The 21,058-nt window shown below is 47.1% G+C and overlaps 1 protein-coding gene across 6 annotated transcripts in view; it reads right to left on the reverse strand.

The window, feature by feature from the left end:
* Positions 1 to 21,058, reverse strand: part of STXBP5L (syntaxin binding protein 5L) — a 376,217-nt gene that overhangs the window by 301,739 nt on the left and 53,420 nt on the right. For all 6 annotated transcript variants that reach the window (XM_068270954.1, XM_068270953.1, XM_068270957.1 and 3 more), the window contains exon 2: positions 1,460 to 1,557. In XM_068270954.1, the coding sequence (XP_068127055.1) occupies positions 1,460 to 1,557 (98 nt within the window). The remainder of the gene's footprint in view (positions 1 to 1,459; positions 1,558 to 21,058) is intronic.

Here is a 21,058-nt window from a genome sequence, read left to right on the forward strand (position 1 = left end):
TTAGGGCAGGACGAGTGCCATGGCCAATTAGCAGGCATAAGTTCGTAGCTCTCTGATAAGGTGTAACCACATAAGGACCCGGCTATGTTTTGTAGATCTGTGCTGCGTGGGCTCTCCAGCCCGCAGCACAGATCATGTGGCAGGCAGGGCGATCAGACTCCCCCTCCCTTTTTCCCCACTAGGGGGATGACCTGCTGGGGGGGTCTGATCGCTGCCGCTCCGTGTGGCCGAGCGGGGGGGCTCCTCAAAGCCCCCCTCCGCAGCACGATTCCTCACTCCCTCTCCTTCCCTCCCTACCTCTTGCTCCCTGGGCAGCACAGGACGCCGATGCATCCTGCGCCGCCTCTGATAGGCTTCAGCCTATCACACGGCAGCGATCCCCGGCCAATCAGAGGCCGGGGAATCGCCGATCTCCTTTACGGCAGGCAGTTCATGGAGACACCCTCTGTGAACTGACATGGAACGGCCCCATGTAAAACCACAAACGACCAGCCGCCGCCTATCGGCGTTAGCTGGTCGTTAAGTGGTTAACTTTGATAAGGTGTAATCTCTTTTCATAAGGTGTGATATCTTTGATAATGTGTGATATTTGAGTTATCACGGTTTAGTGAATCAAGCCCCACATATGTATTGCACTGTCCACGTTTTGATTTTAGTAATGTTTATATAGTAAATAAAGAGAAAAACGTTTCAGGCATTTTCCATTTTTACTGCTTCTGCTTGAAGCCAATCCTGATGTCATTTCCTCCCTCACTATGTTTTCCCCCTTGAAACTGCACTGTCATATCTAGCTTGCTTTGCAAACACATGTGAATACAGCATAGATCGAATTTCAGCAGTTTCTCCCTTCTCAGCCTTGTGCCTCACTGAACTGCCCTCAGCCAATCAGGGAGCAGCAGGGATGTGAGAGGCAGAGACAACAAGCTTCCTTCTGGTTGGCAATGTACCAAATAGAGCCAGGCTGACTAAAGTAAGATTTATTACAGCAGAAACATTTATGATTATATTGGAATGTTTACAATGCAGGGTCAGGTTGCAGGCTGCATAATAGACACAGAGCAGCGGGTAAATGGAATTGATTTTTTGGCAGTCATTCCCGCTTTATTCAGCTTTGTATCGAAGGCAAAGAACCACACAAAGCCACAGAGGGACATATGTCAGAATAAAAAAGGCCGTAGTCCATACAGCCAATCAGGTGCTTGCTTTCATGAATAACTTACCCCAAGAGCAGAGCCTGATTGGATGATTCCCTGTGTGAGTCCAGGTCTGTCTGTCGTCCTTTAGCGAGGGCAGGCAGACCGTGTGACCTCAGGACATGACACATCAGCTTCCCTCCTTGGCTGGACACGGTGTCGGCAGACCATGTGACCTCAGGACACGTGACACATCAGCTGACCTCCTTGGCTGGACATGGTGTAGGTCATAACGCAGAGGGATCACAGCAAACAGTAAAGGATACATGCGCACACCTCCGTTCCGAGTCCCGATCGCTAGAATCTTCTGCACTGGATCGAATGCTAAAGCGGTGGGCTGATATGGAAATCCATGCCGAACAGTCTGCAAAACAACAGAAAACCATCATTGCAGAGCTGGCTTCAGCTTCAATGAATGTTTATTAAAGAGCACCTGTAGTGAAAATCACATAAATAACATGACTTATTTTTTTTAATTATAACAATAATTATGTATAAATGATTTAGTCAGTGTTTGCCCATTGTAAAATCTTTCCTCTCCCTGATTTACATTCTGACATAACATCTTTAGTACTGCCAGGTGAATGTTTGTTTACTGAGAGTTCTGAAGCCAGTAGAGCTGCTCAAATTCGGAACCGGGAGATACCCGGATAGTTCTATCCGGATATCTCCCAGTTACCTGTGCGGGGTGGGCGGGGGGGTCAATCTTACCTGTCTGACGTGTTCTTCGGTCCGTCCCTCGGCGCCTCCCACGATGTGCTCCATGCGCGTCACTTGATTACAAACACTTCCTCCTTCAACCCGGACGGAGGAAGTGTTTGTAATCACATGACCGCCGCTTGGAGCGCATCGTGGGAGGCGCCGAGGGACGGACCGAAGAACACGTCAGACAGGTAAGATTGATCCCCCGCCCCGCACAGGTAACTGGGAGGTATCCGGATAGAACTATCCCGATGTCTCCCGGATCCGGATTTGAGCAGCTCTGGAAGCCAGTACTATGCTAAGCCTATGCTAAGGCCTCATCCACACTCAGGTGTTTTTTTCTTCTGCCCACGTTTTGCGATTGCCGCTGCACAATGAATCCTACGGGATTACTCTCAGTGCAGCGACAACAGCACGTTTGTTATTATCACTGATCGCAAAATTGCTGCCTGCAGCATTTTCTCAGCGATTGTGTGGCGATGCTCGTTCACTAGAATGAGAATCAAAAAGACCGCAGTCGCCGAAATCACACGCCTGAAACCAGCATGAAGCTAATCTTGTCAGATCTGACAATAATGTCAGAAACACCTGATCTGCTGAATGCTTGTTCAGGGGCTATGGCTAAAAGTATTAGAGGCGGAGGATCAGCAGGACAGCCAGGCAACTGGTATTGCTCAAAGCGGACCTGAACTCAGAACTTTCTCTTTGCTCTAAAACAGAAGCAACAGCATAACAACCTTTAAACAAAAAAACATTTCTTTCTTACACCTTACTGCAGTGTGTTTATTTCCTGCTTTAATGGAAGCAGACTCAGGCTGGGGGCACAAATTAACAGAGCGTGAAAGGTCGCATTTTCTGTCACGTTTGGGGTTTTCTGTGCGCGTTTTTAGTGCATTTGCGTTTTTTCCACTTTTTTCTAGCGTTTTGCATGCGTTTTTCATGCATTTGCGGGTTCACATATACAAAACGTACGTGGTATTTGTATGCGTTTTCACTGCCTTTTTATATTGTATTTTATGCAAATCACTTGGAAGACAACAGGAAACAGAAATACATCACAAAACAATAAAAAAAAAACGCATGAAATTGCATACAAAGCATTGCGTTCCCATTGACTTTCATTATGTTCGTTTTTGATGCGTTTTTGAATACCATGCAATAAAACCAAAAAACCCCAGCATACAAAACGCATATGCGTTATTTATTTGTGTTTTTCCATGAGGCCCATAGACTTCCATTAGCAGCAAAAACGCAGCGTTTTCCGCAACCTTTGCGTTTCTGCTAAGTGTGCACCGAGCCATATTGTTAACATCCTGTGTTTACTAATTACCTCTCTGCTGTGGCAGTCAGCTGACATGAAAGAGATCAAATTACAACTTGTGATTAGTCACGGATGAGGGGGATTAGACAGGCTAAACTCTCTAAATACACACACGGTGCATTTCTCTGTGTTTTCCTTCTATCCTGTGCAAGAGGTCAGGTCCAATAAATATTGCAGCCTCCATAAAACTCTCGCTTCAGTTGTCCTTTAAGTTAAAGTGTCATATTAAAAAAATAAAGTGTTTTTTTCCCCTATAGTGAATTGTTAACACCTACTTAACTAATGGACCCCTTCTGTCATCCATAACTGGCTTTAAAGGGCAATTGTGGCAATTTGGAAGCTGCCATAATTATGTCCTGCCCTGCTGATCCTCTGCCTCTCATACTTTTATCCATAGACCCTGAACAAGCATGCAGCAGAACAGGTGTTTCTGACATTACTGTCAGATCTGACAAGATTAGCTGCATGCCTGTTTCTGGTGTTATTCAGACACCCACTAGGAGCGATTATCTGAGCGCTTTGCGATTTGAAAACTTGCTAATGTAATGCTATGGGTGTGATCCCACTTGAGGTACGTGCTTGTATAAAAATCCCCCATAGCATTGCATTAGCAAGAGCTTTTTCAAATCACCTGCGATTAGAAATCGCTCCTAGTTGGTTTCTGGCCTAAAAGTAAATAAACATGGCAGCCTCCATATAGTGGCTGCCACCAACAGCAACCACATGCGATCACTAGAGTGACAGCTCAGGGACCATCGCTGTGTTGTTGCCTAGCAATACAATCTATTCAGCACAGTCCCTAAACTGTGTGTTATAGCAGCCGCATGCAATCACTACAGACGCACAGGCTGGTGCTACTACATACATGCCCAACTAGTGATGAAATATGACATGTATGGTATCATTTCAACCGGGACAAGCAAAATAATGTGTTTTGAGGTGTTTTACATCTGTGGTACTTGTTATGTGAAAATTAGGAAGGGTGAAACATGAAAAAATGTGTAATTTTTGGGTTTACACCTTATTTTTGCCCAACAAAACGCATTTAAAGTTAAACAATTCTTGGAAAAAATATTACCAAAAGAAAGCATTGATTGTCCTTAACCTTCTTGCCGGTTATCCCGAGCTCAGCTCGGGGTAACCTGCGCAGAAGGATTTCTCCGGCCCCGCTGGGCCGATTTTCAAAATAATTTTTTTACTGCACGCAGCTAACACTTTGCTAGCTTCGTGCAGTTTCCGATCGCCGCCGTTCCCCGCCGATTCGCCGCTACCCGCCGCGCCGCCCCCCCCCCCCCCCCCTCCAGAACCCTTGCGCAGCCTGGCCAATCAGTGCCAGGCAGCGCTGAGGGGTGGATCAGGATTCCCTCTGACGTCCCGGTGACGTCATCCCGCCCGGTTGCCATTGGAATTCCTACTTACTCTGTGGGTAGGGGGATGCAGTTTGTCAGCGGCTATCATGTAGCGAGCCCTGGGCAAATTTTTTAAAAGTGCTGCGCTGCCCCCTTGCTGCCAGAATTGGAACGGCAAGGGGGTTAAAGGACCTCTTATCTTAAAATTTAAAATATATGTAAACATATACAGATAAGTATGTTTCTCCCAGAGTAAAATGAGCCATAAATTACTTTTCTCCTATGTTGCTGTCACTTACAGTAGGTTGTAGAAATCTGGCAGAACCGACAGGTTTTGGACTAGCTTATCTCCTCATTGAGGGTTCTCAGGGTTTTCTTTATTTTCAAAAGCACTTGGCAGCTGCTCTATCCAACTGCCAAAAAAGTGTGCAGCGAGCAGGGAGGCTGGCCAGCATCTTTGTACAAATCTTTTTCAAGGAGTGTCTTTATAAAGAATAAAGGGCATGCTGAGAATCCCCTATGGAGAGATGGACTAGCCCAAAACCTGACGGTAATGTCAGATTTCTACTACCTACTGTAAGTGACAGTAACATAGGAGAAAAGTCATTTATGACTCATTTTACTCTGGAAGAAACATGCTTTTTATTTGTATGTGTTTACATGTATTTACATTTTAAGATTTTTGTGACAGTGGACCTTTAAAAAAAACAATATATCTATCACTTTGATGGCATAAGTAAAACAATGTTAGTGCTCTATGAATAAAGACACAGCTAAAATGCCAAATTTGTCAGGAATCTCAAGGGGTAAAAACCCAGGAATGCTAAGTGAATAAGTACGGTAATCCAGACGGTGAACAATAAAGAGGTAAAAAACAGCAAGCCGCTTCTATGGCACAAAATTCCTACTTGAAGCAAATAGACTTGAGCTGAGAAATGGCTGTAGTGTGTGTGTGGCCGACATTAGACAGGACAGGCTGGCCTACATCTATATAAATGGAGCATCAGGATCAATAATCTCCTCCTCAGCTTGCAGGAAGGATCCGCCAGGAAATGCATTGTGCTGGGGATTCCTCATTACACTAAAACAATAGCTGCCACCAGCACAAGGCCACCCTTCAATGTCACCGCAAGTGCAGCACAGCAATGAGCGGCGCTGTCACAGTATCGCTTCCCCTGCAATATATATTCTATTCAGAAAATCTCCATCAACTGCTGATAAATATCACCAAACAACAAATGACAGGGCAGACTAAGGCATGAATACACATACAAATAAAATCAATTATAAAAACAAAATATGGCATGACGGAGGAAAAACATCACCCAGTCCATTCCTCCAACGATCTGCTCATGTCTTCCAACCTAATACTGTAATCTAATTTCATGGATCACTGCAAAACTTCTCCAGAGCCGTCACCATTACCTGGAACTCTCTCTCTTCTCATCAGACTAGCCTGCAGCTTTTCGACCGTCATTTGAAAACCCCCTCCTCAGAACATTTCACTACTTAGCAAATGGCTTTACATTCACCCAAGAATCAAATTCTGACTTCTGTCCCATGGTAGTGAGTGATCCACGGGACACACAAAAAGCCACGACTCCCACACATTAAGATGTCACTTTAATAGATGACAAGGAAAACAATGAGGTTTCGGGTTACCAGGAGCCCTTTCTCAGGGCTGTACCATGTTCATACACAGCCTAGTCTCAGTGGTATCAAAACATTGGGGTTTTTTTGCAAACAACTCAAATCTCCTGTGCCACCTACATTTATGACCTCATACAAAATACACCCCTAAAAACGACTTGTAGCGGTCTAATGACCATACAATGTGTTCCTCATTAGTAGAGATGGTCAAGGTGATGCAAATAATTCTAGCAGGAAGTGCTTTTTGACCCAATTCCAAACTGTACACTATTTGCATCAAATTAGCAATCAAGCTGGAATGACCATCATTTGTACTGGTTAAGGGCTCTGCCTTCGACATGGGAGACCAGGGTTTGAATCCTGGCCAGGTCAAGTACCTATTCAGTAAGGAGTTCAAGGCAAGACTCCCTAACACTGCTGGGTGGCCTCCTGAGCGCGTCCCAGTGGCTGCAGCTCTTGAGCGCTTTGAGTCCGACAGGAGAAAAGCGCTATACAAATGTTCGGATTATTATTATTATTATTATTTTACAGACCATGTATACTCAGAATAAAAACAAGGAACACCAAGAGCCCCAATAGTGTAATATGTACTGGTAAATGGTTATTAAATAGAGTAAATATTAATACTCACAAACCAGGGTTACCATTAGGCAACCACTGTAAAGGCAGGTGGGGAGATTTACCTGACCCCACTCAGGAATAAGAAGTCGCTCTCTGTAGATGAGAAAAAAGGGGGTTCAACCCTCCACCCAGGGTGGACTCAATATTATGCAGGAGAACAAAGACGCCAAAAGGATAAAAGGAAGCTAAATGAGCTTAAAAAACAAATTCTTGGTAAATAGAGGAGGTAGTGGTGGACTTACCTCCTCCAAGTAGACACACAACAACTGTAGTAAAGACAGTCAATATATTTTATGAACTCCAAATATGCAACGCGTTTTGCAGGTTTGATCCCGCTTCATCAGGCAATAACAACGGAGCAATAACATATGTGGTCAGTAGAAGAGCCAGACAAGGTGCCTGGCTCTTCTACTGACCACATGTGTTATTGCTCCATTGTTATTGCCTGATGAAGCGGGATCAAACCTGTGAAACGCGTTGCATATTTGGAGTTCATAAATAAAATCTATTGACTGTCTTTACTACAGTCGTTGTGTGTCTACTTGGAGGAGGTAAGTCCACCACTACCTCCTCTATTTACCAAGAATTTGGTTTTTAAGCTCATTTAGCTTCCTTTTATCCTTTTGGTGCCTCTGTTCTCCTGCATAATGTCTACACAGCAGCCTGTGGAGTATATGAAAACTCCAGAGGATGCAATAACGAAACCGGTGGGGAAATGGATGAAGCTGGCACAGTGATCATATATATGCCAAAACCCCTAAGGATGAAATTGCAAAACCGGTTGGGTAATGGAATAAGAAACTGGTGGAGTGATGATTTATATCCCCAAACCCCTGAGGATGCAATAGGAAAACCAGTTGGGTAATTGAAGAAGAAGCTTGTTGTTGGGGTTTTCATAAATGGAACATTGTTTTATTTAACAGAGAACAGTTAGAAGCTTGCTTTCTTTCTTTTTATGATGTTTTAATGCCCGGGTCTCTGGGAACCGCATTTTATACCCTGATTGTATGTATAACCTTGTGCTATGTTGTATAACCGTTTGCTGCCTCTCTGTCTGTCACCCCTTGTTACATGTATGTATCCCTATTTATTGTCCAGCGCTGCGTAATATGTTGGCGCTTTATAAATACAATAAATAATAATAATAATAATGGTCTAATGATTGAAATACATTAAAGCACAGAAGACAATACATGGATCGAGTTGGGCTAATATCTGCTCTGAATAAGACAGCTTGGGTCTGCAATGTTTGGTAAGCCTATGTGCATGCTGGCCGTGGATTGGAACATGTTGGTGAATTGGTGCTAGTGCCTTCAGCTGAATATGTGCAGAGGTGGTGAAGGGGGTAGAGCTTCTGCTAAAGAAGAATGCAATAGTGAGCCGCTGTGAAAATCCAACCCCGATATTCAGAGAAGCTCAGAAAGTTCTGGAGAATGGATAGACAGAAACAGGATCTCTGCCAATATTTCTGTCTGTTTGTATGCTGAAATGTTCTGCTGGCTTGGCCTTCCTACCCCTTGTATGGTATGGTATGACTGTTGTGTATGTTGTAATGTAATGAATGTAATGTTCTGCTGGCTTGCCCTTCCTACCCCCTGTATGGTGTGGTGTGACTGTTGTGTATGTTGTAATGTTATTCTGGCTTGGCCCCCCTGGATGGTATGGGGTGACTGTTGTGTATGTGGTAATGTTATGCTGGCTTGGCCCCCCTGTACGGTATGGGGTGACTGTTGTGTATGTGGTAATGTTCTGCTGGCTTGGCCCCCCTGTATGGTGTGGTGTGACTGTTGTGTATGTGGTAATGTTCTGCTGGCTTGGCCCCCCTGTATGGTGTGGTGTGACTGTTGTGTATGTGGTAATGTTCTGCTGGCTTGGCCCCCCTGTATGGTGTGGTGTGACTGTTGTGTATGTGGTAATGTTCTGCTGGCTTGGCCCCCCCTGTATGGTATGGTATGACTGTTGTGTATGTGGTAATGTTCTGCTGGCTTGGCCTCCTTGTATGGTATGGTGTGACTGTTGTGTATGTGGTAATGTTCTGCTGGCTTGGCCTTCCTGTATGGTGTGGTGTGACTGTTGTGTATGTGGTAATGTTCTGCTGGCTTGGCCTCCCTGTATGGTGTGGTGTGACTGTTGTGTATGTGGTAATGTTCTGCTGGCTTGGCCTTCCTCTATGGTGTGGTGTGACTGTTGTGTATGTGGTAATGTTCTGCTGGCTTGGCCTCCCTGTATGGTGTGGTGTGACTGTTGTGTATGTGGTAATGTTCTGCTGGCTTGGCCTTCCTGTATGGTGTGGTGTGACTGTTGTGTATGTGGTAATGTTCTGCTGGCTCGGCCTTCCTGGATGGTGTGGTGTGACTGTTGTGTATGTGGTAATGTTATGCTGGCTTGGCCCCCCTGTATGGTGTGGTGTGACTGTTGTGTATGTGGTAATGTTCTGCTGGCTTGGCCCCCCTGTATGGTATGGTGTGACTGTTGTGTATGTGGTAATGTTCTGCTGGCTTGGCCTTCCTGTATGGTGTGGTGTGACTGTTGTGTATGTGGTAATGTTCTGCTGGCTTGGCCTCCTTGTATGGTATGGTGTGACTGTTGTGTATGTGGTAATGTTCTGCTGGCTTGGCCTTCCTGTATGGTGTGGTGTGACTGTTGTGTATGTGGTAATGTTCTGCTGGCTTGGCCTTCCTGTATGGTGTGGTGTGACTGTTGTGTATGTGGTAATGTTCTGCTGGCTTGGCCTCCCTGTATGGTGTGGTGTGACTGTTGTGTATGTGGTAATGTTCTGCTGGCTTGGCCTCCTTGTATGGTATGGTGTGACTGTTGTGTATGTGGTAATGTTCTGCTGGCTTGGCCTTCCTGTATGGTGTGGTGTGACTGTTGTGTATGTGGTAATGTTCTGCTGGCTTGGCCTCCCTGTATGGTGTGGTGTGACTGTTGTGTATGTGGTAATGTTCTGCTGGCTTGGCCTCCTTGTATGGTATGGTGTGACTGTTGTGTACGTTGTAATGTTATGCTGGCTTGGCCCCCCTGAATGGTGTGGTGTGACTGTTGTGTATGTGGTAATGTTCTGCTGGCTTGGCCTTCCTGTATGGTATGGTGTGACTGTTGTGTATGTGGTAATGTTATGCTGGCTTGGCCTTCCTGTATGGTGTGGTGTGACTGTTGTGTATGTGGTAATGTTCTGCTGGCTTGGCCTTCCTGTATGGTATGGTGTGACTGTTGTGTATGTGGTAATGTTCTGCTGGCTTGGCCTCCTTGTATGGTATGGTGTGACTGTTGTGTACGTTGTAATGTTCTGCTGGCTTGGCCCCCCTGTATGGTGTGGTGTGACTGTTGTGTATGTGGTAATGTTCTGCTGGCTTGGCCTTCCTGTATGGTATGGTGTGACTGTTGTGTATGTGGTAATGTTATGCTGGCTTGGCCTTCCTGTATGGTGTGGTGTGACTGTTGTGTTTGTGGTAATGTTATGCTGGCTTGGCCTTCCTGTATGGTGTGGTGTGACTGTTGTGTATGTGGTAATGTTCTGCTGGCTTGGCCTTCCTGTATGGTATGGTGTGACTGTTGTGTATGTGGTAATGTTCTGCTGGCTTGGCCCCCCTGTATGGTGTGGTGTGACTGTTGTGTATGTGGTAATGTTCTGCTGGCTCGGCCTTCCTGTATGGTGTGGTGTGACTGTTGTGTATGTGGTAATGTTATGCTGGCTTGGCCCCCCTGTATGGTGTGGTGTGACTGTTGTGTATGTGGTAATGTTCTGCTGGCTCGGCCTTCCTGTATGGTGTGGTGTGACTGTTGTGTATGTGGTAATGTTATGCTGGCTTGGCCCCCCTGTATGGTGTGGTGTGACTGTTGTGTATGTGGTAATGTTCTGCTGGCTTGGCCCCCCTGTACGGTATGGGGTGACTGTTGTGTATGTGGTAATGTTCTGCTGGCTTGGCCCCCCTGTGTGGTGTGGTGCGACTGTTGTGTATGTGGTAATGTTCTGCTGGCTTGGCCTTCCTCTATGGTGTGGTGTGACTGTTGTGTATGTGGTAATGTTCTGCTGGCTTGGCCCCCCTGTGTGGTGTGGTGTGACTGTTGTGTATGTGGTAATGTTCTGCTGGCTTGGCCTTCCTACCCCCTGTATGGTATGGTGTGACTGTTGTAATGTAATGTTCTGCTGGCTTGCCCCCCCCCCCCCCCCCCCCCCCGCCCCGTATGGTATGGTGTGACTGTTTTCTCTGGATGTTTTTGCACTCTGATTATTTATCGCACAGTGCTGTGTCATAGGCTGAAGAAGGACATAATCAGAACACAGCGCTGATCTGGTCTTTTGTCAGCCTGACAGACACGCACCTGCGCACGGAGCGCACCGGGGGAATTCATCACCAAAACTGGAGTCAGAATCAGGTGCTTGTCTAGTGCAGGTCAGGCCGCTATTTATTACCATAATTATTACGCCTTTTGTGGAGCGCTGACATCTTCTGCAGTGTTATACGGAGTGCTGTGATCATGTGACATCAGCCAACTGTCCCTCGCTGCAGAGCATAGTCTGATGTCCCTGTCACAGGCTATGGCCAGGCTCGGGGACGTCACATAACCTCACATAGTCTGATGTCCCTGTCACAGGCTATGGCCAGGCTCGGGGACGTCACATAACCTCACATAGTCTGATGTCGCTGTCACAGGCTATGGCCAGGCTCGGGGACATCACATAACCTCACATAGTCTGATGTCCCTGTCACAGGCTATGGCCAGGCTCGGGGACGTCACATAACCTCACATAGTCTGATGTCCCTGTCACAGGCTATGGCCAGGCTCGGGGACGTCACATAACCTCACATAGTCTGATGTCCCTGTCACGGACTATGGCCAGGCTCAGGGACGTCACATAACCTCACAGACTAATATCCCTGTCACAGGCTATGGCCAGGCTTGGGGACGTCACATAACCTCACATAGTCTGATGTCCCTGTCACGGATTATGGCCAGGCTCGGGGACGTCACATAACCTCACAGACTAATGTCCCTGTCACAGGCTATGGCCAGGCTGGGGGACGTCACATAACCTCACATAGTCTGATGTCCCTGTCACAGGTTATGGCCAGGCTCGCGGACGTCACATAACCTCACAGACTAATGTCCCTGTCACAGGCTATGGCCAGGCTCGGGGACGTCACATAACCTCACATAGTCTGATGTCCCTGTCACAGGCTATGGCCAGGCTCAGGGACGTCACATAACCTCACAGACTAATATCCCTGTCACAGGCTATGGCCAGGCTTGGGGACGTCACATAACCTCACATAGTCTGATGTCCCTGTCACGGATTATGGCCAGGCTCGGGGACGTCACATAACCTCACAGACTAATGTCCCTGCCACAGGCTATGTCCAGGCTCGGGGACGTCACATAACCTCACAGACTAATATCCATGTCACGGATTATGGCCAGGCTCGGGGACGTCACATAACCTCACATAGTCTGATGTCCCTGTCACAGGATATGGCCAGGTTTGGGGACGTCACATAACCTCACATAGTCTGATGTCCCTGTCACAGGCTATGGCCAGGCTCGGGGACGTCACATAACCTCACATAGTCTGATGTCCCTGTCACAGGCTATGGCCAGGCTCGGGGACGTCACATAACCTCACACACTCTGATGTCCCTGTCACGGATTATGGCCAGGCTCGGGGACGTCACATAACCTCACAGACTAATGTCCCTGCCACAGGCTATGTCCAGGCTCGGGGACGTCACATAACCTCACAGACTAATATCCATGTCACGGATTATGGCCAGGCTCGGGGATGTCACATAACCTCACATAGTCTGATGTCCCTGTCACAGGCTATGGCCAGGCTCGGGGACGTCACATAACCTCACATAGTCTGATGTCCCTGTCACAGGCTATGGCCAGGCTCGCGGACGTCACAGCAAGTATGTCTGGGTACACACTACTCTAATCCAGTGCCACTTGCCTATGGAGTTCCACAGGGTTCTGTACTATCACCATTACTCTTTGCAGCCTACATGCTCCCACTGGGCAAAATAATCCAGAACTATGGCCTAGGATACCATTGTTATGCAGATGACACACAACTGTATCTGTCCTTCAAGCCTGGCACCCAAGACCCATCAGCATCCATAAATGCGTGTCTAGTGGATTTACAAAATTGGATGAACACCAGCTGGCTGAGGCTGAACTCTGACAAAACAGAGGTGTTGGTGGTAGGTGGTCCACACATGATGGATAAAGTTCAAAACGCTCACCACCTCAAACTAGCAATTGGGGGAGATACTGTACAGTATAAAGACTCTGTGCGAAACCTTGGGGTGATCCTGGATGGAAATCTAAAACTCAGACAGCAGGTATCAGCTGTCGTCAAGTCTTCCTTCTTCCATCTAAGAAATATAGCGAAAATCAAACACCTTATCCCAGCTGAAGACCTACCTGCCCTGGTTCATGCATTTGTATCCTCCCGCCTAGACTACTGCAACGCCCTATTCATCGGATCTACAGATAAGGCTCTGCGCCCCTTACAGCTAGTACAGAATGCTGCAGCCAGACTCCTAGCCAATGCCCCCCGCAGCTCACACATCACCCCAGTACTGCAAACTCTTCACTGGTTGCCAGTAAAATGGAGAATCAATTTTAAGATCTGCCTGCTGACATTCAAGGCTCTACACCACATGGGACCCAAATACATAGCGGATCTATTGGAACTTTATGCCCCTTCACGCACCCTCCGCTCTGCCAACAAGATGAAGCTGGTTATTCCCAGGATACACTTAACATTTGGTGCTCGGGCCTTTTCCTACGCAGCCCCTACTCTATGGAACTCACTTCCACAATCAGTACGAGAGGCTACTTCTCTGGACAGCTTTAAAAAAAGGCTAAAAACTCACCTCTTTTCCCGAGCCTTTGAGACTGCATAATGCAGGGTCGCAGCACTTTGAGTCCCCAGGGAGAAAAGCGCTATATAAATATTATTGTTATTGTTATTGTTATAACCTCACAGACTAATGTCCCTGCCACAGGCTATGTCCAGGCTGCTGGTATAAAGTTGGGATGTAGAAACTCACATAAAAACAGGAAGGTCTATCACTAAGTCTCCTTACCAATGCCCATCGCTGAAATGCCTTCCAGGTGTAAGTCATACATGTTACAGGGCACACAGAAGCACATGCTGCTCGGTGCAAGTCATACATGTTACAGGGCACACAGAAGCATACCGTGCTCAATGTGAGTCATACATGTTACAGGGCACACAGAAGCATACCGTGCTCAATGTGAGTCATACATGTTACAGGGCACACCGCCTAGTGTAAGTCATATACATGTTACAGGGCACACAGAAGCACATGCTGCTCGGTGCAAGTCATACATGTTACAGGGCACACAGAAGCATACCGTGCTCAATGTGAGTCATACATGTTACAGGGCACACAGAAGCATACCGTGCTTAATGTGAGTCATACATGTTACAGGGCACACAGAAGCATACCGTGCTCAATGTGAGTCATACATGTTACAGGGCACACCGTCTAGTGTAAGTCATACATGTTACAGGGCACACCGTCTAGTGTAAGTCATACATGTTACAGGGCACACCGTCTAGTGTAAGTCATACATGTTACAGGGCACACCGTTTAGTGTAAGTCATACATGTTACAGGGCACACAGAAACACACATGCCGCCAGACCAACCATTTCAGCTACATGAAAACCTTGATTTGCATTTAAATGACTGAAATTTTTTTTTTGCTGAACAGGAACAGAAATGTGATTTATGAGCCAATGAATTAGAAGAGTTCTGATTTATTACAGTCACCACAATTAATATTCCCATTTATAAAATAAAGAGCTTTTTGGCTATAAATGGAAACTGAGTGCGTCGGGTGAAAGGTTAAGAAACGCGGTATCTGCTCTCTTCACTGGGTTGGACATCCATTTGACTCCCCCTTTGAGATCACACTACCTATAGGCACAGGACATGTAATATGCAGCTACACGGCGTAACCATGGCAATGTGACTTCCCCTCTGAGATCACACTGCCTATAGGCACAGGACATGTAATATGCAGCTACAGGGCGTAACCGTGGCAATGTGACTCCCCTCTGAGATCACACTCCCTATAGGCACAGGGCAGACTGTAATATGTAGTTACAGGGCGTAACTGTGGCAATGTGACTTCCCCTCTGAGATCACACTGCCTATAGGCACAGGGCAGACTGTAATATGTAGTTACAGGGCGTAACTGTGGCAATGTGACTTCCCCTCTGAGATCACACTGCCTATAGGCACAGGGCAGACTGTAATATGTAGTTACAGGGCGTAACTGTGGCAATGTGACTTCCCCTCTGAGATCACACTGCCTATAGGCACAGGACATGTAATATGCAGCTACAGGGCGTAACCGTGGCAATGTGACATCCCCTCTGAGATCACACTGCCTATAGGCACAGGACATGTAATATGCAGCTACAGGGCGTAACCGTGGCAATGTGACTCCCCCTCTGAGATCACCCTCCCTATAGGCACAGGACATGTAATATGCAGCTACAGGGCGTAACCGTGGCAATGTGACTCCCCCTCTGAGATCACACTGCCTATAGGCACAGGACAGACTGTAATATGCAGCTACAGGGCGTAACCGTGGCAGTGTGACTCCTCCTCTGAGATCACCCTGCCTATAGGCACAGGACAGACTGTAATATGCAGCTACAGGGCGTAACCGTGGCAATGTGACATCCCCTCTGAGATCACACTACCTATAGGCACAGGACATGTAATATGCAGCTACACGGCGTAACCATGGCAATGTGACTTCCCCTCTGAGATCACACTGCCTATAGGCACAGGACATGTAATATGCAGCTACAGGGCGTAACCGTGGCAATGTGACTTCCCCTCTGAGATCACACTGCCTATAGGCACAGGGCAGACTGTAATATGTAGTTACAGGGTGTAACTGTGGCAATGTGACTTCCCCTCTGAGATCACACTGCCTATAGGCACAGGGCAGACTGTAATATGTAGTTACAGGGCGTAACTGTGGCAATGTGACTTCCCCTCTGAGATCACACTGCCTATAGGCACAGGGCAGACTGTAATATGTAGTTACAGGGCGTAACTGTGGCAATGTGACTTCCCCTCTGAGATCACACTGCCTATAGGCACAGGGCAGACTGTAATATGTAGTTACAGGGCGTAACTGTGGCAATGTGACTTCCCCTCTGAGATCACACTGCCTATAGGCACAGGACATGTAATATGCAGCTACAGGGCGTAACCGTGGCAATGTGACATCCCCTCTGAGATCACACTGCCTATAGGCACAGGACATGTAATATGCAGCTACAGGGCGTAACCGTGGCAATGTGACTCCCCCCTCTGAGATCACCCTCCCTATAGGCACAGGACATGTAATATGCAGCTACAGGGCGTAACCGTGGCAATGTGACTCCCCCTCTGAGATCACACTGCCTATAGGCACAGGACAGACTGTAATATGCAGCTACAGGGCGTAACCGTGGCAGTGTGACTCCTCCTCTGAGATCACCCTGCCTATAGGCACAGGACAGACTGTAATATGCAGCTACAGGGCGTAACCGTGGCAATGTGACTTCCCCTCTGAGATCACACTGCCTATAGGCACAGGGCAGACTGTAATATGTAGTTACAGGGCATAACTGTGGCAATGTGACTTCCCCTCTGAGATCACACTGCCTATAGGCACAGGGCAGACTGTAATATGTAGTTACAGGGCGTAACTGTGGCAATGTGACTTCCCCTCTGAGATCACACTGCCTATAGGCACAGGGCAGACTGTAATATGTAGTTACAGGGCGTAACTGTGGCAATGTGACTTCCCCTCTGAGATCACACTGCCTATAGGCACAGGGCAGACTGTAATATGTAGTTACAGGGCGTAACTGTGGCAATGTGACTTCCCCTCTGAGATCACACTGCCTATAGGCACAGGGCAGACTGTAATATGTAGTTACAGGGCGTAACTGTGGCAATGTGACTTCCCCTCTGAGATCACACTGCCTATAGGCACAGGGCAGACTGTAATATGTAGTTACAGGGCGTAACTGTGGCAATGTGACTTCCCCTCTGAGATCACACTGCCTATAGGCACAGGACATGTAATATGCAGCTACAGGGCGTAACCGTGGCAATGTGACTTCCCCTCTGAGATCACACTGCCTATAGGCACAGGACATGTAATATGCAGCTACAGGGCGTAACCGTGGCAATGTGACTCCCCCCTCTGAGATCACCCTCCCTATAGGCACAGGACATGTAATATGCAGCTACAGGGCGTAACCGTGGCAATGTGACTCCCCCTCTGAGATCACACTGCCTATAGGCACAGGACAGACTGTAATATGCAGCTACAGGGTGTAACCGTGGCAGTGTGACTCCTCCTCTGAGATCACCCTGCCTATAGGCACAGGACAGACTGTAATATGCAGCTACAGGGCGTAACCGTGGCAATGTGACTCCTCCTCTGAGATCACACTGCCTATAGGCACAGGGCAGACTGTAATATGCAGCTACAGGGCGTAACCGTGGCAATGTGACTCCTCCTCTGAGATCACCCTCCCTATAGGCACAGGGCAGACTGTAATATGTAGTTACAGGGCGTAACTGTGGCAATGTGACTTCCCCTCTGAGATCACACTGCCTATAGGCACAGGGCAGACTGTAATATGTAGCTACAGGGCGTAACCGTGGCAATGTGACTCCTCCTCTGAGATCACACTGCCTATAGGCACAGGGCAGACTGTAATATGCAGCTACAGGGCGTAACCGTGGCAATGTGACTCCTCCTCTGAGATCACCCTCCCTATAGGCACAGGGCAGACTGTAATATGTAGTTACAGGGCGTAACTGTGGCAATGTGACTTCCCCTCTGAGATCACACTGCCTATAGGCACAGGGCAGGCTGTAATATGTAGTTACAGGGCGTAACTGTGGCAATGTGACTTCCCCTCTGAGATCACACTGCCTATAGGCACAGGGCAGACTGTAATATGTAGTTACAGGGCGTAACTGTGGCAATGTGACTCCCCCTCTGAGATCACACTGCCTATAGGCACAGGGCAGACTGTAATATGTAGTTACAGGGCGTAACTGTGGCAATGTGACTTCCCCTCTGAGATCACACTGCCTATAGGCACAGGACATGTATTATGCAGCTACAGGGCGTAACCGTGGCAATGTGACTTCCCCTCTGAGATCACACTGCCTATAGGCACAGGACATGTAATATGCAGCTACAGGGCGTAACCGTGGCAATGTGACTTCCCCTCTGAGATCACACTGCCTATAGGCACAGGACATGTAATATGCAGCTACAGGGTGTAACCGTGGCAATGTGACTCCTCCTCTGAGATCACACTGCCTATAGGCACAGGACAGACTGTAATATGCAGCTACATGGCGTAACCGTGACAATGTGACTTCCCCTCTGAGATCACCCTGCCTATAGGCACAGGACATGTAATATGCAGCTACAGGGCGTAACCGTGGCAATGTGACTCCTCCTCTGAGATCACACTGCCTATAGGCACAGGACAGACTGTAATATGTAGTTACAGGGCGTAACCGTGGCAGTGTGACTCCTCCTCTGGGATCACACTGCCTATAGGCACAGGACATGTAATATGCAGCAACAGGGTGTAACCGTGGCAATGTGACTCCTCCTCTGAGATCACACTGCCTATAGGCACAGGGCAGACTGTAATATGTAGCTACAGGGCGTAACAGTGGCAATGTGACTCCTCCTCTGAGATCACATTGCCTATAGGCACAGGGCAGACTGTAATATGCAGCTACAGGGTGTAACCGTGGCAATGTGACTCCTCCTCTGAGATCACCCTGCCTATAGGCACAGGACAGACTGTAATATGTAGTTACAGGGCGTAACCGTGGCAATGTGACTCCTCCTCTGAGATCACACTGCCTATAGGCACAGGACATGTAATATGCAGCTACGTGGCGTAACCGTGGCAATGTGACTTCCCCTCTGAGATCACACTGCCTATACAGGACATGTAATATGCAGCTACAGGGTGTAACCGTGGCAATGTGACTCCTCCTCTGAGATCACCCTGCCTATAGGCACAGGACAGACTGTAATATGCAGATACAGGGCGCAACTGTGGCAATGTGACTCCTTCTCTGAGATCACCCTTCCTGTAGGCACAGGACAGACTGTAATACGTAGTTACAGGGTGTTACTGTGGCAATCTCACTAATATTATAAATGTGAAAGTTTGAATGTTTGTTACTCAATCACGCAACAACGGCTGAAGGGATGTGAATGAAATTTGGCACACACATAGTACATTACCTGGAATACCATACAGGATACTTTTTATCCCCGTAACCAAAAAGTGGGCGGAGACAAATACAAATTTCGCTGGGAAAATGTAAACTGCAGCCATTCTTACACTGTTAATGGCAGGGTTCTCCAATGTTGCACAGTTGGTTACTGGGTCACTGGGATTAATATTCAGAAAAGTGGGTGGAGTCTACAAAAGCCAATCAAAATTCACCTACTAATTTTCAAGGATATGTAATTGCAGCCATTCTTGCACGGTTAATGGCACAAGCCTCAAACCTGGTACAGTTGTTCATTGGGTGACTGGGGTTCCAATTCACAGAAGGGGGTAGAGCTACAAACAGCCAATCAGATTTGTTCATTTCAATGCAAATTATTGATGCCAAAGACCGCAAAGCTCACAAACTAGATCATTGAGTAATTGTGTGTTAGGGTTAGAAAAAGTGGGCGGAGCCAACACCAGCCAAATACATTCCCGCTAGTATGTCATAATCTCCATAGTCACCAAATCTTCCACAAGGATACCTCAGGAAGAGATGGACTAGCCCAAAACCTCTCAGTAATGTCAGATTTCTACTACCTACTGTGACAGCAACATTGTAGAAAAGTAATTTATGGCTCATTTTACTCTGGGAGAAATGTACTTCTTATTTGTATGTGTTTTAAATTTTAAGATTTTCGCGACAGTTCCTCTGTAAGGCTGTTTATAGCCAGGCTGGTCATCCCCTCTGAAGCTTCATATACACGCACTGTTCTGTCACAAGGAACGATTATCAATCATAAGAGTGGGAGAGAGTGCTGTACAGACAGGGGAGGAGAGACAAGGTGCGTCCTGCAGGGGAAACAAGAAGACAACGCCCTCTATCCACACTGCGGATCACTGAACAATGCCCTAGAACAGCTGTATACATGCTAGACTATCAGCTATATAGTAACAGCTGGGCAGTGGAAGCTACTAACTTGCCTAGGCCTTAACCGTAAAGCACACCTGAAGCAAGAGGTATATGGCGGCTGCCATATTTATTTTCTTTTAAACAACGCTGATTGCCTGGCTGGCCTGCTTATCCTCTGCCTCCAATACTTTTAGCCATAGACCCTGAACAAGCATGCAGATCAGGTGCTGTTTCTGGTGTGATTCAGACACTACTGCAGCCAAAGAGACCTGCCGGACTGCCAGGCAAATGGTATTGTTCAACAGGAAACAAATATGGCAGCCTCCATATGTCTATCACCTCAAGTTCCTTTTAAAGGCAGTTTCAAGGATTTGTCAGTTTTTCCCCCTGAACTTAAGTCCATGTTTTAATTGAGAATTTGGTAACAATGTTTTTTCAAAGTATATTGAGTCTCTTTCCTAACCTGCATCCTCCCTTTCACCTAAACATTCACCAGCCCTGACTCCAGAGTGACGCCATGTTAGCAACGTATTCTCCATTCTCAACTATCATTTACCACAAGATATCAGAGACAATCAGGTGCATTATATTGCTAGAAGTTTATATTAGGACTGGGTTTCAGGAGAGCAGTTATCATGGAGGAGGAATAAGGTTAGGCATCTTCTGTAGGAAAGAAATTACCATGAATGGGTGGAGTTTAGTATTAGGGAAGGAATTACAATGAATGGGCGGAGTTTAGCATCAGGCATTGAGGGAGGGTTTTTTCACCTAGGAAGAAGGTAGCAGTCAGGTAGGTAGAGGTGAGGAATGGGCGGAGTTTAGCATTAGGTATTGAGGGAGGGGTTATTCATCCAGGAAGAAGGTAGCAGTCAGGTAGGTAGAGGTGAGGAATGGGCGGAGTTTAGCATTAGGTATTGAGGGAGGGGTTATTCATCCAGGAAGAAGGTAGCAGTCAGGTAGGTAGAGGTGAGGAATGGGCGGAGTTTAGCATCAGGCA

The sequence above is a fragment of the Hyperolius riggenbachi genome, chromosome 2 (assembly GCF_040937935.1).
Source record: "Hyperolius riggenbachi isolate aHypRig1 chromosome 2, aHypRig1.pri, whole genome shotgun sequence".
Lineage (NCBI taxonomy): Eukaryota > Metazoa > Chordata > Amphibia > Anura > Hyperoliidae > Hyperolius > Hyperolius riggenbachi.